This window comes from Hyperoodon ampullatus (assembly GCF_949752795.1).
Source record: "Hyperoodon ampullatus genome assembly, chromosome: 4".
NCBI lineage: Eukaryota > Metazoa > Chordata > Mammalia > Artiodactyla > Ziphiidae > Hyperoodon > Hyperoodon ampullatus.
The window spans coordinates 139,939,636-139,956,069 of record NC_136917.1 but is presented as its reverse complement, the minus strand read 5'-3'; the positions used below and the strand labels follow the sequence as shown (position 1 = coordinate 139,956,069).

Sequence of the window (16,434 nt, the reverse complement as noted above, 5' to 3'; positions counted from 1 at the left end):
TAGTGAGGTTAGGTGGAAAAAACCAATTCTAGAATTGCAATAAATCCTCAGTGAAGAATCTTGGTTGTTTACTTGGGAGTTCTTAGTCTTTTTTTTAATGCCATTTAAAAAGCCCTTGGTCTCAAATAGCATCTGGATATGTAAATCAGTTGTTAATGATATATTCTAAGACTTTAGTGCTAAAGATATTCATGATTCTGATTCATATTTGAAACTCAATTCATTGAGACACTGAATGTAAAACTAAGTGAAAGCTATAATACTCATATCTAAAAAAGGATGCTACATTTTGCAGTAATATGTATTTCCAGACTAAGAATTTTTCCCTCAAGAAAAGTAGAATTTAAAGGATAAGCTTCTAACCAGCTAGCAAAATTTACTTTCGACATTTTTCATTTTTTTTCAAAATCGATTTTATTGCAGCCAAAACAGTGGAATTAACTGTACATAATAAACTATTATATATATATACACATTTTAAGTTATAGGGAATAAAGTTTATTTTGGCAGAGAGTGTTAAACAAAATTAAAGTTGCATACATTAGTAACATAACTCAACATCCTTAATTTGGTATAAGTGTGACACATTTTCTTGCTTTCCTGTGTTCTGCTAAATCACCATAACCTAAACTGCTTTATAAAATTGATATGCTGAAATTTAATTTTACTGTTTTCGCTTACGCTCTGATTCCAAACAAAACTTTTCATAAGCTTCTTCTATCTCTGGGTCCATCTCATCATCAATATCATCCAAGTATCTGTGAAAGAAGCATATATGACAAGTTTAATGTTTTTTAATTCAGAAAATGTCTAAGATACTACTACGCCATGAAAGTAAGTATGTGTCTCCCCAACCCCCATGACCCTTTCTACCAACATGTGACAAAACTCTCTTGCCAATCCTACCAATTGCTGATGGGTCTTTCTCCTTCTTCCTCCCCCATTTCTAGTACAAGGCCATACGTTGAAATGCCACAAGTTCATTAGGGCAAAGAGAATATAATGCTTACCAAACAAAACTTTAGAGGATAACCTGAAATTCAATGCCAAGGACAACTTTAATTTCCAGTAGTATACTCTCGGCAGGGCTGAATCCTCCTAACTGTGCTTGGAAGCACATCCCTGTAATTTTTTTCTATTAAACTAGTACATAAAAGTATGTTAACATTAGAAAATCTTACACTGACTTATAATTAAAATGTTACTACTTAGAGATAGAATAAAGGTGGTTCATTTTTTTTTTAAACCTACAACACATGAGATGGGATAAGAAAAACTGAAGTCACAGACTTAATTTCCACCCTCCACTTATGAAGAGGAGAATCCAAGTAGCCTGTCCAAATTCACATGAATTGTTAACAGAACTGGAACTAAACCTCACAAGTTCTTGGTCCTTCCAAATACAAAATGCAGTATAATCTAAAGATAAATGAGTAATACAGTAAAAGTTTATTTTATTACAAAGAATGGCAGATGAAGATTGAGAGATGAGAACAGGACTATAATTTATATATGTCTATCAATCCAAACATTTTTATATAATTATCTGTGTTTTAATTTTAATCGTTTAACAGCTAAGCTTTGAGCCTTTTTCACTATGTGCCAGGGGGCTGTTTCAGGTATTTATGTATCTCATTTAGTTCTCAAAAAAACTCAAGGAGGGGTCTACTATTCCTATTTAATAGATGGAGAAACAGACACAGAACTTACCTAAGATCTTACAGCATCAGAGTTACTTATTTAAAGTCTTAGGTATAATAATAGTATTTATTTTATAAAAACTAATTGTTTGAATATGCTACGTTAATAGTTTTTCCACCTTAACTATATTTAGTTTTCAGAACCATAGTGTTCTCTAATATGATTTTCTGAAAATTTTTGGTAAATAACTACTACATATATACCACTATAACACCATTAAATCAAAATGCACATTCTTTCATCATCTTTTCTAGTCTAAACTCCATCTACAAACTATGGCCACAGAAATTTCACAAAGAAAGCAGCTAAAGATGAGAATTCCCTGGCAGTCCAGTGGTTAGGACTCCACACTTCCACTGCAGGGGGGCCGGGTTCAATCCCTGGTTGGGGAACTAAGATCATGCTGGCAAGCCGCACGCCATGGCCAAACAAAGCAAAACAACCCCCCCCCCCCAAAAAAAAACCCCTAAAAACAACGCAAAAAAAACCAAAAAAGAAAGCAGCTAAACAGAACTTACGGATCACCACCCCCTGATAAATCTGTTCCATTTTCTTCATAATCTGGAAAAAAGTCTTCTCTTTCAAGTAACTCTTGATATTTCTCTTGGTAATCTACAAAAACATAAAAAAATTTAATGCTGAAAAATATTCATATGAAATGGCCAGTTATCCCTAAATTTTTTTTTAATATTATGGTTTTTCATTTAAGCAGATACATTTAAATAATAGTAAGGTTCCAATTACGTATTTAAGAATATCTTTTACAAAACTTATATTCTAATTGGCTTGCTTTATCTCTCCCCGCCCCCAAAATATGCTCATAAATTATACAGTTGGCCCTTGAGGGTCACTGACCCTCCACACAATCGAAAATCCACATATAATTTAGTCCACCCTCCTTACACACGTTTCCTTTGTATTTGCGATTCAACCAACCCTGTGTAAGTACTGTAGCACGTATTTAATGAAAAAATCCACATATAAACAGACCTGTGCAGTTCAAACCTGTGTTGTTCAGGGGTCAACTGTATATTTAATATTCCTCTAAATATAAGATGGAAATCAAAGCCACTATGAACATAACAGAGTACATTTCACACCCAGTGTGCATGCTGTTTACATTCTCTGCTGCTTCTTTCCATCAGACAAGATACTGTCCTAACTTGTTGGGGAAGAACATGTTTCTTCCATACTACTGTTTTTCCTTCCACAAGGAGGGATTTCAATCAAACCTCCTAGTTTCTGGCTCCTCCATTACTCCTTCCCAAGGAGGTAAAGTGAGCTACCTGGCTAGCAGGTAAGAGCCATCATTGCTTGAAGTTTCTCAATCAGAGGAGGCTAACCTAGCAAATGTTCTGAGCATAGGAGATTTTCTTTTCTTCCCTCTCCTTAGAGACACCTGGAACATAGATACCTGATAAATGTCTCAGCTATACTAACTTTCCCTTGGTTGGGCTCTTCTAAGGCAATAACAGGTGATATTATAGCTCTCCATCTGCCAACTGTCTTAAGCAGAGTTACTGAGTATCTTTTAAGATTAGCATGTGTGTATCCTTACCTCTGAATAATAAAATGGGTCAGTGTATATTAAAACTAGTTATCTTACAATTAGTTTCTTGTGAAAAACAGCTACCTCAAATTTCGAGAGGATGATGTAATTACATTTAACTCGATAGAGACCATGTTTTTCCAAGATTGTCAGTCTCTATAAAACTCTAATTCTAGCTTAAAGGGTTAGTGGTATTTTGATACCCAATCTTGGCAATTTGGAGACAATTTGAACTATAAAACCTTCCTGCAACAAATACTTAAGGCAACAGATAAAACATTCTTTTAAATGTACGAATGAGTTCACACACACACACACACACACACACACACACACAAAATCAAGTCACCAGATGACAGAAACGAGAAGGGAACTGAAAGCCATACATAACTACTGCAGCTGGGAGGCTGACAGACCAGGTGGTCTTATGAACAAAGGGCTTCAATTTTAAAACCCACAGAAGGTCAGAAAGCAAGGCCTTGAGTCCATGTGAAACAGAGAGATGGAATTCATGCCCCAAGTCCATCTCACCAACACAAAGGCTGAACATTCAAAGAACTGGTATTGCAAGCAAAAGGCGAACCAAGGAAGAACGAAAAACACCTCGGTGGCAAAGGGAGATGGCAAAGAAGCTTGGTTGTCTCTGCCTGGGTTTGGAGTGAGGACAGAAGTACTCTGAAGAAACTGGTTCCCCAGAGACTTTTTAACAATAGGCCTGCACTTCAAATTCTATTATCCACGTAAAGAATCCCTACAACAAGAAAATAGAAACTTGTTCCAAGCCAGTATTACCCCTGTGGCTCCTGGCACAAGCAAATATAAACCCCCCATTTGGAGAGATGTTCCTACAATCCAAGCCACAAGTTTTCAAAAACAAAAACAAACAGGCAGTTAAAACGCTGGAGCAGTCATGAAGGGCCATAGTATATGCAACTTAACTTCAAACGATTTAGAAAAAAAGTGAGTGCGGAGAGAACAAATGATAAATGGAGTAAACTGTTGAAGGTACATCTGAGTAAAAGGTAGATGGATGTTCTTTGCACAGTTTTTACTTTTATAACTTTACTGTAAGTTTGAAATCACTTCCACAAAAAAAGTTTAAGAAAGACAGTTAAATATGAGATTGCAAAAAAAGATCACAACATAAATCATTTTGTATATGACAATCAGAAGTAACAGTAGGGTCAGAATTAAAAGAAAACAAAAATATGAAGCAAAAATAAGCATGTTTAGAATGATGAGAAAAAAAGGACTCAAAACTTTAAGATCAATATACTTTGAACAAAATGCAGAAACAAAATTCAGTTTGAAAACCAAACTGAATTTCTATAAATAAAATAGTCACTAGAAATAAGTAGGAAAAACAGATTGGACAAAGATGAAGATCGAAGAACCAAAATGAGTCAAGGTAGTATCAAAGAATAAGGGAAGAAGGAAAATTTGTCTCACCAGACATAGCAAGATTTACAGTAGGTAAGAATAATTAAGAATGCAGTATTGGTGTCAAGACAAACAAGAAGAAAGATCCACATTCATGGACACAGGAATAAGACACAAATCTATAGGGAGTTACATGGTACACAGAGGGATGTTTTGTCCAAGAGAGGAAGGATGACCTGTTGCTGAGATGAGTAACTACAGAATATTTAAGTCCTACCATTTACCACATATAAAAACTAGCCAGATGGATTAAACACCTAAATATAAAAAGCAACAAGGTTTAGAAGACAATGGAATTTGATCATAGTAAGGAAACTTAAGTCACAAGAGAGCACAAACAAGACTTTAACACTCAAAGCTTCTATGTGACAACACATGAAATGGAAAGACAGCACATACTGGGAGAAACTAAGGATCACTTTCCAGGCCATGTAAGTAATTAACAAATCAGTAAGAAAGACAAATGACCCAACAGAAATACAGGCAAAGGACACAAACAGGTGATTCTCAAACAAAGAAATCAAGAGGTCAATAGAAACATGAAAAGAAATTCACTACCACTAGTAGGGAAATAAAAGTTTACAATTTCATACAATCAGACTGACAGAAAAATAGGTCTGGTAACAATAAGTGTTGCCAACAATGGGAAACAGGAACTTTCACATGTTGCTGGTGGGAATATTAAGTGGTATAATCATGATGGAAAGCAGTTTAGCAACATTTAGTGAAGCTGAAGATGCATATAGCCTATAATGTAACAATTCTACTTGGTTACCCTAAAGAAATTCCTGCATGTGCACAAAGATTCTTAAAGATGTTTGCACAGCACTGTGGGTAGTAACAAGTGTGAACCAACCAACCATCCATAAGTGGGAGGGGATCTATAAACTGTGGTCTACTCTGAGTAGGTTATTATTTGGCATTTAAAATGAATGAACTAAAGCTACATATATATCAATCAACATGAATACCAAAAATACTGAATAAAAAATAAGTTGCAAAAAGATGTGCACAATAAGCCACCATTTAGGTTAATACTGCTGTGCATGGTAATACCTATCATTTACAGCCATATATGAAGTAAAAAGACAGCACAAGGACACCAATGTCAGGACAGTAATTGCCTCTGGGGGGGTAAGTTATGGAAGGACTGGACTTGAAGGTGAGGTATCAATTATAGAAACAGAGAATGGTTATTACTATCTATAAAGGGTTTTATTTCTTTGAAAAGACCCGAAGTAAACATTGATAAGTGAAATTGGTTCAATCTTGACAGTGAATCAATATGCCCTTTTCTGTGTGTGGTTTTTATATTTTTGAATATTTCATAATTTAAAATTGAAAAGTTAAGCAGTTCTTCTTCCTACCCCTTTGTGCTAGAGGCATAGGACAGTCAGTGCCTGCTATCCAGAGGAAACAAATGGGAAAATTCTGATAAGCTGGTTGTAAGTTTGTTCAAAGTGGGGAAATGTTCTCTTGCTCACAGTGCAGTTCTGTTTATCACAATTAAAGCACTCATTCCATAAACGGCTCTTTTCTGGGAAGGGAAGTGTGCAGAGATTTAGATTTTAATTAAATGACCCACCAAATATTAATAAGATCCACAATTCTTAGTATCTGCAAGTATTAACCTGTACCAGTGAAAGTTGCTGACTATATAGTGAACTACAACCATCTTTCCCTTCCGCTTTAACTACCTGAAAGTTTAGAGTATAAAAACAAAATATTAGAGGAAATATAAAATAAAAATGCTTGCATTTAACTGAGGGATTCTTCCAATCCTTCATTGTTAGGGTGACAAGACGCTATATACTGAATCAAATGTTCCACGTGAAATGGTTCCAAGTGGTAACTATAAGAATATTCTAGTGAGACAAACCTTTACCCTATATTTTAGAATGATGTGAACTCTTCAAAAAGCTACAACTTGGGCTTCCCTGGTGGCGCAGTGGTTGAGAGTCCGTCTGTCGATGCAGGGGACATGGGTTTGTGCCCTGGTCCGGGAAGATCCCACATGCCGCGGAGCGGCTGGGCCCGTGAGCCATGGCCACTGGGCCTGCACGTCTGGAGCCTGTGCTCCGCAACGGGAGAGGCCACAACAGTGAGAGGCCCACGTACCGCAAAAAAAAAAAAAAAAAAAAAAAAAAAAGCTACAACTTTGTGCCAGTGAGGGTATGGTTTTCTGTAATTTACTATCTTACCAAAAAATGGTCGGAAAATGACTGAGACAACATACCTGGATCAGCTGCAGTGAAAGGAACACCATCAGATGTATAAAATGTTGGCTCATTCTAGGAGGAATCAGAGCAATTAAAACATGTTATCATTTCAGAATTGATTTTTTAAAGCACATTAATTGAGCATGGCTGATTTCATTCATCTGTACCTGATAATACAAAAACAAACAAAAAACTAAATTCCTAGCAGCCATTTTCATTTCACTGGGAAAGTCTATGGTCTTCAGATTACTATTCTATTATCTCAAGTTCTTGTGGGTCTAACCCCACCATCTGCCGCCTGTCACACCCTTGGTGACTTGGTGCATCGTGCACTGTGATTTAGTGTCAGCTGATTTTTAGTTGTGGTTCCCACCCCCTGCAAACCTTTTTTTCTTTAAGTATTTCCAAGGCTGGATTGTAAGAGCATTCCTCCATAGTTTCTTTCTGTTTGATCCTGTCAAGAGGTTCAGGGCATCACTGGCCTGGTAACCATTTTCATTTTCTTAATTTACTTTACTACAAAATGCCAAGTAAAAGTTTGAAATGCAGGCCTTTGATCACGAATTCTCTGGAAAAACTGCTCTGAGGAATCCCTACACTAACCCAAGTCCAAGTCAAGCCTTATTCATTTCCCTTGCCATTGAATGGCTCTTTGTCTAGTCTACCCTTTCACTGAGGATTCCTTCCATGGCTGCCATGTGACTCTAAGCCAGTGAAAAGAGTTATTAGGTATTAAATTCTGAGATAAGTTTATGTAACTTATCTACAAATTGCCAAAATTGAATTCAAGCAATAATCAAATTTAAAATGCAAACACTGGCATACCATAAAATAATTAGGATCATTTTCAGGTGTTGCTTCCCTGTATGTTGAAGTTGCATGGACTCTACCCCAGTTACTTGACCGGAGTTCTACAAGCTTCAAGAGCATCTGTTTTACATCTCTGCAGACAAAAGTTGAAAATGAGTTAAAATGAGCAAGTGTTACTGTGCTCTAATATATTACAGATGCCTAAAACGTTGTTTCAAAAATTTAACATGCTTTGATATTCTAGACATTTCCTATAATAACACACATTTATTTTTTTAAAAAAATGTACATCACTCCTTTACTATACTGATCTGGAAAAAAGGATTTAGTACAGTTATGCTCAAATGCGTACTGGGCCCAAGTGGCAGGCCAAGCAACTGGAACATGATTCAGAAATCTGGCACAGTGAAAGACACACTTGGACGTGATCAAGAGGCATTTCACTGCCATAAAATAATAAGGCAGTGGAGGGATTCTAACACACATGAGAGGATGAACTCCTACACCTTAGAAGTCAAGGAGCTTATCCCATGTTGGTGTAAGGAATGGCTTATTTTCTGATGACCACACGTGGGAATATTTCAACAGTCATCAGAAACCCCAGAAGGTTTTTTTTTAATTATATAATTTTTTAATCTACAAACAATAAATGCTGGAGAAGTGTGGAGAAAAAGGAACCCTCCTGCACTGCTGGTGGGAATGTAAATTGATACAGCCACTATGGAAAACAGTATGGAGGTTCCTTAAAAAACTAAAAATAGAACTACCATATGACCCAGCAATCCCACTACTGGGCATATACCCTAAGAAAACCATAATTCAAAAAGAGACACGTACCACAATGTTCACTGCAGCACTATTTACAATAGCCAGGACATGGAAGCAATCTAAGTGTCCGTCGACAGATCAATGGATAAAGAAGATGTGGCACATATATACAATGGAATATTACTCGGACATAAAAAGAAACGAAACTGAGTTATTTGTAGTGGGGTGGATGGACCTAGAGTCTGTCATACAGAGTGAAGTAAGTCAGAAAGAGAAAAACAAATACCATATGCTAACACATATATGTGGAACCTTAAAAAAAAAAAAGAAAAAAAAAGTTCTGATGAACCCAGGGGCAGGGCAGGAATAAAGACACAGACGTAGAGAATGGACTTGAGGACATGGGGAGGGGGGAGGGGGGAGGGTAAGCTGGGATGAAGTGCGAGTAACACTGACATGTACACACTGCTAAATGTAACATAATAGAGAGCTGGTGGGAAGCAGCCGCATAGCACAGGGAGACCAGCTCGGTGCTCTGTGACCGCCTAGAGGGGTGGGATACGGACGGTGGGAGGGAGACGCAAGAGGGAGGGGATATGGGGGTATATGTATACGTATAGCTGACTCACTTTGTAATACAGCAGAAACTAACACACCATTGTAAAGCAATTATACTCCAATAAAGATGCTAAAAAAATTAAAAATTAAAAAAAAATTATATACTTTTTTGTAAAAGTAAATACAACACATAAACATCCAGGATTGATCCCAATCTTCTGGAGCCAGGGAGGAAATATTTGTTTGAATTGCCACGCATATTACACTCATTCTCCACTGGAATGACTACAGCCACCCAGTCACCTGACCACAGAATAATACAGGACCGGCCCCTGGGAACATAAATAGGCTCTCTTGTTTTCCCTCATTGGTCACGCCTTAACATGGTTCCCCCCATCCCTTACTCAAGCAGGTCCTTAGTAATAGACAAAGCATTAGCAAACCCCCCTGAATTACTTCCTGTCCACCCTCTTGGACAAGTCTTCCCTTGCTTGGACGGACAACCCTGCCCCAGAGGTGCCATTCTGACTAGACTGCATGAAGGGAGTGGGTGCAAGAGAAAAAAATGGCTAATAGGAAATTGGGAGCCACTGGTCCCCATCTGGAGCTACAACTTACAGATGTGGTCAGTTTGATACGTGTAGGGGAGACGTGCAGAGGAATGGGATGGGCAGGGAGGGTGTCCTTGGGAGTAGTTTGTCTGCTGCTCGCCCTCCCTCTTGGCCTTGCCCTGGGCAGCCACAGCGTCCATGGCTTTACACACAGTCTCCTCATCCCCCAGGAACTGCACAGGCTTGATGGGCTTCATGTTCTCGTCCAATTCATAGTCAGCAGGCTCAGCTCCATGACAACCTCTTCAGAGACCCTCTCTGCCTGACAATGCCCCTGGAGGCTGCTGCTAATGGCCCTTTCCCCTCCTTGATCTGGAAAACTATTTCTTCCTTCCAAAAGGGCAGAGCTCTGGTAATAGTATCCTTCAGACTCTCACAGGAGGGTAGCCAATCTCCAGTGAGGTCTCCATGCCTTCGATTCTCACTGATGTTGCTGTGGAAGGGACGGCTGGGCTCCACTGGAGGCAGTGGGACTTCAGAGGAGCGCCTTCAGATCTGCATTGGGCCTCGCTGTGCTTGGCAGCAGTTTCTGCTTTACTGAGGCCAGACCCCTCACTGCCGCCCACTGAGGAGACAGTCCTCGCCTCTGAGAGCCACACTTGGTCAACGGCTCCCAGCACTGTCCAGAGGGTCTGAAGTGCTCTCTTACGCACTGAGGTGAAGTCTTCATGCTCGCGCCCCACTGCCTGGCTCCTGCTGTCTTTTTTTTTTTTTTTTTTTTAAGACAGGCTTGAAATTTATTCCATGTAACTGTGGCTATATATGGTTCTTAAAGGCAATGCGATCCTGCTAACACTTTTATACCTCCAACTGGACTTATAGTGGTACTTTACCCAAATATTTATTGAGCTTAAAAGTATTAATCATTTTATTTTTTAATGGACTCATATTCCCACAGGAATATCTTAACTTCTTCCATTCATAAGCATAATTGAAGAAAAGTGCCTAGGTGAGCAGAAGCCATAGGTAAAAAAAAAATTTCTGTAGATCTATATAGAGTATTCTGATGAAGCACAACAGATTAAAAACAACCCCAAAGAAAAAGCAAGGAATTGAGATCTACTGGCTATCTATATTACTTCTTTTCTTACCTGCTGCAATTTGCGTCTAGGACAACATTTTCAATTCTCTGAATAACTTCTTCCATATCAGTCTTTCCTTTCTCCTTCCAGGCATCTTCTAAAACGGACCCTGTCAACTAAAAAAGCAAGTATCAGTAAAATAAAGAATTCAATAAAGTACAGAAATTCTAAAAAGATACTAGTAGCAGTTCAAGCATTCTTTAAACAAGATGAATTTAGCAAGTTAAATATTCCTAATTATTTTCTACCATCTAATATTCAGGAATCGCTATACTTTTTCTTGACAGGGAAAAGGAATGAACTATAGCAGAAGTTTAATCATAGGCTTTATACACCAATGACTATATGGCATGTTTGCTATATGACCAAGGCTATAAAATTTTAATCAACATATCACTTTTTGAAATATGCAACATCCAACAACTATAGAAACTCAGAACTTAAAAAATACAATCAGGAAAAAATGAGTTAAGGATATAAGCAGGTAATTCACAGAAACTAAAAAAAATGGCTTACAAACAAAAAAAGGCTTTAATTCACTAGTGATTTTAGTCACAGAAATGCAAATTAAAATGAGCTTTTTGTTTTTACTCATCACGATGACAAAATAAAACCTAGGATTGATTCTATCCATCACTGATAAGGATATGGGAAAAGAGGTATACTCATGCACTGTTGGTGGGAACACACTCTGGTTCAGCATTTGGAAGGGAAATTTGGCATTACTTATCAAATTAAGGTATACATGCTCACTGAGCCACCAAATCTATGGGTAAGAATTTAAGTTACATAAACAACTGCATATATAAAGATACAGTGAAAGATTACTGACAGTGCCACAGTGGCTAAACTGAAAATAACTGTTCAAGGATGGAATGGCTAAACAATGTGCATGCATACAATGGAACACTGGGAAGCTACTGAAGAAGCGCCATGCAAAAATCCAAGATCTTCATTTGGTGGTAAAAAAGCAAGCCACAACGAGTAAGATCTTACGAGAGCACACATGCAGATAGAGGAAGGGAAGGAAAGGGACTTGACGTATGGGGTGGAGTGAAGGACTTCCATTTTTCACTTTTAAATTTTGCTTCTTTTATTAAACAATAAGTATATATTGCCTTTCCAATATTAAATTCGAGAGTAAAGTAAAATGTCAATATTTAACTTAAATAACTTACTCTTGGATCTATTTGTGTATTATATGTACTTCCCTTCCTTGAAATTATACACTAAAGGGATGAAACAGTTACATTTTAAGAAAAAAATAATTAAAACCTACCTTCAGTAATTTTACTGCACAAATTAAGTTGTCATCCATAGGATTAGAAAAGAGGGCATTCAGCAACTCCCGAAGACCGACCTGAAGAATGTCTGCCCTTGTAACCTGGCCATTTGTTCCTTTGATCTTTTGGGGAAAAGAAAATGAAAAGCAACTATGCCAAAATATAACACAGATATACAAGTGGTCTAACAAAGTGCTGGCAAAATAAGTGTTTTAAGTTAAACAATACAAAACATATGGTCAGGGTCTTCCCTGGTGGCGAAGTGGTTAAGAATCTGCCTGCCAATGCAAGGGACACAGGTTCGAGCCCTGGCTGGGGAAGATCCCACATGCCGTGGAGCAACTAACCTCGTGCTCCACAACTACTGAGCCTGCGCTCTAGAGCCCGCAAGCCACAACCACTGAGCCCACGTACCACAGCTACTGAAGCCCGCACGCCTAGAGCCTGTGCTCTGCAACAAGAGAAGCCACGACAATGAGAAGCCAACGCACCAAAACGAAGACTAGCCCCCGCTCGTCGCAACTAGAGAAAGCCCACGCACAGCAACAAAGACCCAACACAGCCCAAAATAAATAAATAAATTTATATATATAAAAAAAACATATGGTCAGGATAATTTAAGCCTCCTTTAATATTACTGCTTCATAAAGCAGTCTCTAGTCTATTAACACCTTTTTGGGAACACAGAGCTTTTTTCTGCTTTTTATACTATTTAAAAATACTCTAACTTGCATCAGAATAGAATATGTATCTCAGCTCTCTGGCTTGAAGAACTGTAGGTTCAGGAGCCATGCCTTATCTTTATAACTCCCACCACACATATCATCATGACTTCTACATAGGAAGTTCAACAGCGTTCTTAAAGTGACAATTCATTTAAGGTACATTTTATATTGGTGCTCTTATTTGGCTTATACAAAAATAAACTGAGAAAGATTAAGGCATGAGATTTTTTTTTAAAATTAAGGCCATCTGTGGTAAAAAGGGATAGTAAATTAGGCACGAGACTGGACAACGACCTTTTAGATGCACTGACTGAGATGTACATTTGACGGTGGATTCATGTGTCTTTTCAGTGGTATTTACAATACTAAGTCCTCAAATCAGAGTTTAAGAAGGTATACCGATATCTGGGACTAACTAGTCAAAAAAAAAAAAATCAAGCAAATCCATTACAAAGTAATATTCAGCACTTATGTTGCCTACCAACAAGCATATACTCAAGTATACTACCAATTTAGCTGTAGACTTTGTATAAATACATTCTATATAGAAGATTAATATATAAAATAGGACCAAAAAGAACTACTGTAGGTGAATTAGGTGAAAAAAAACAAACAAAAAACACAGAAACTCTAGTCTCTCCCCTCTTCAAAGTTTTATGCTCTGTAAGCAAGTTGCTTTTGGGTCACCATCTGAAAGTCAACATACTAAATGTGCTAATATTTATGATACAAGGATTCAAAAAGGTGTGACTGTCTGTACACCAAAAGCTTGAAATCACATGTAAATCATGGCTTTCCAAAAGTACATAAAGACTTTAAAATGCTTAGTAACTATCTCCCAACACTGCCCATGAACAGGAAGACAAAATGGTACATATGTTCCATTTGAGGACAGATACTACCATGAGTAGGTACTGAGACTATTTTCTTTATCTCCCATTTCACTCTTAATGTTATAAAAGAGTAAACACAAATCCCTTATTGAGATCAATTTATATTCTCAGGCTTTGTCAGTACTAAGAAGAAAAATTTCTCCTCACCTCCAGGTTAAGATAAAGTTCTCCCAGAAAGAGTACAAATGCATGGAATCGTTTTCGAGTCACTTCATCCCCTTTTGCAGCTTGATCTTTAACTTCATATTCAGTCCGACATCTAATAAAGACATACCTTTTGTAATCTCACATTGCTTTGTTTTTTAAATAGTCAAACAAGATGACCATTTGTCAGTTTGGTTGTTCACAAGCAGTACAGAGGCAAGTACAATGCACCAACACTCTGATTTTCTGTAATAAAAAGTGTTCCTGTCTATTGTAGCGATCAGAATATGTATTATCTTTTCATACAAAGATTCCTAGTTTTAAGAAACTGATAAGAATAGTTGAAAATAAACCTATTACTAGAACAAATTGTAACAAGTTACAGCTACATAGATTTCATGAGGTTCGTGGTATATTGGCACTAAAAAACAAAACAAAAAACCTCACTGCCTCACCTTATTTATTGTCTCATAGGCTTTTTAAGAGAGCACTGTTTTTATGCGAAGTATCTCTAAAATATTCTGCTCTTGCTGAAATACAAACTTTGAACAGAGCTTTAAAATATATATATAAATACAGACAACATCCAACTAAGCTGAAAATGAATTCTTATTAAGCCCATTATTCTTAGAATTTCTATTATACAAATCAGGGAAGTGAAGTAAGAGGAGAAGTCCCCAATTGAAACCACACAGAAACATAGAAGGCAATTAATCTGGTCTTTGTTTGGGTCTTTGTTTCTAATAGAGACTAAAGGAGTCAATTTATTTTCCCTTGTTTGATTTCTCCCTGACTTGGTGCATTCACCTTAGAGCTTACATAGTTCTTATTATCTAAAATAATCACAATAAGCCTGTCATTGTCTATACCAATGAATTATGGTGTCAGCTACTGTTACTAAAATGGATTTTTAAAATGTACTTTTAATGCTCACCATTTTGGTGTTGAAGATTTTAAAATTTTTATTGATAAGGTGTAAGAACATTCTAGAAAAGTCATGTGTTTTATAAAAATGATTTTGATAGTTCTCCTATTAAAGACCAAGGGAACAGCTTACGAAGGCTTAATGGCTTTCATACCTGAGGTACCAATTTAAAAAAATTTTCAAAAAGAACCTAAAGAAAAAAGTCATTTCTTGTCCAAGAATTTACCTTGGTTCAGTTTATGTATCAATCGTAAACCCAGCTTAGATTAATGTGCCAATGCTTTCAAGCTATATTAAATGAGCAACATCTGCTGTTTGAGTCAGACAGAAAGATACTGGTTATCTTCTCATACATATTAAGTTAATTCCTCATCAGAAAAAAAGTTGGGATATCTATAAATAGAACACTAGTTAATAATGGAAAGGATCAGTTAATTAATGCCAATTCAGTTATCCAGGCACCTTGTTGGCTGCTTTCCTTTCTGTCTTTCCTTTTATGACTTTTCAGGTAAGAGCTTCGATGAAATGACCTTTTTGTTTTATCAACGCCATTACTATTAAATTATATATTAATATATGTTAATGTATGTACAAATGCAAATCCCTACCCTTGTACAGGGTTGATTATCTAGGTGAGAGGAAAGACTCTAAAACTTTAAGTTAAAGATTTTCACTTATAAAAGCAATACATGGCTATTTCAAAAAGGTTAAAACAGAAAAATATAAAGAATAAAGACACTGCAGCCCAGAAATAACTGCTGTGAAGGTAACTTCTATCTGTTTCAAAGTATTCTACATTTTTAAGTTAACAGAATTATGAACTTTTCACTTGTTATATGATTAGTGTTTTTCCATGTTGATAGCTTTGACAGTATCCTAGTACTAGAGAAGCACACACAGGGGATACAGAGTCAAAAGAGCCAGAAGAGTGAGTCTCAACCATGACTACACAGTAGAATCACTTGGGGAGATTTATAAACCATGCCCACGTTCTCCTTCAGTCTAATTATATCAGAATTTCCAAGACTGGGGGCTTAGCCCCATTTTAAGTCTCCAGGTAACTTTTTTTTTTTTTTTTTTTTGCTCTACGGGGGCCTCTCACCGTTGTGGCCTCTCCCGTTGTGGAGCACAGGCTCCGGACGCGCAGGCTCAGCAGCCATGGCTCATGGGCCCAGCCGCGGAGCGGCATGTGGGATCTTCCCAGACCGGGGCACGAACCCTTGTCCCCTGCATCGGCAGGCGGACTCTCAACCACTGCGCCACCAGGGAAGCCCCTCCAGGTAACTCTTAAGGCAGAGCCAGGGGTGAGTAGCATAAGGGAGGACAAGCAAGCCTTTCTACCATCCTACCTCCTCAAAGTGCCAACTTTCACGTCTTTCCAAAAGCTGTAATTTGTACTTTAATTATTAGGTAAGGTTAGATATTTCTGTAACTCTGTCATTTATATTTTTCCAAACTGCACCTATCCAGAGTCATTACAAATACTTCTATTAAAAATAGAAATATTTCTGGCCTTTTTCTTACTCATTCCTAAGAGGCCCCTCTTTTCTTATTAAATAAATGAGCTCACTGCCATGTGTTACAAATGTCCCTATTTTTACTTCACTTCTTATAAATTTATGACCCCTCCAATATTATAATCTATATGAAATTAAGTTTAATCTCTTGTTTTAGGGCCTGTAGGTATCATGTCTTGCTTAAAAAGGCTTTACCAACCTAATATTTT

The 16,434-nt window shown here is 37.3% G+C and overlaps 1 protein-coding gene across 2 annotated transcripts in view; it reads right to left on the bottom strand.

Annotated features, from left to right (window-relative positions):
• Positions 1-433: 433 nt before the first annotated feature.
• PAIP1 (poly(A) binding protein interacting protein 1) overlaps positions 434-16,434 on the bottom strand; it is a gene marked incomplete at its 5' end in the record, with an annotated part of 29,011 nt that continues 13,010 nt past the window's right edge. For both annotated transcript variants that reach the window (XM_079703351.1, XM_079703352.1), the window contains 7 exons: positions 434-758; positions 2,220-2,313; positions 6,927-6,981; positions 7,735-7,852; positions 10,748-10,854; positions 12,018-12,143; positions 13,787-13,898. In XM_079703351.1, coding sequence (XP_079559477.1) covers positions 665-758; positions 2,220-2,313; positions 6,927-6,981; positions 7,735-7,852; positions 10,748-10,854; positions 12,018-12,143; positions 13,787-13,898 — 706 coding nt within the window. In that variant the 3' untranslated portion in view covers positions 434-664. The remainder of the gene's footprint in view (positions 759-2,219; positions 2,314-6,926; positions 6,982-7,734; positions 7,853-10,747; positions 10,855-12,017; positions 12,144-13,786; positions 13,899-16,434) is intronic.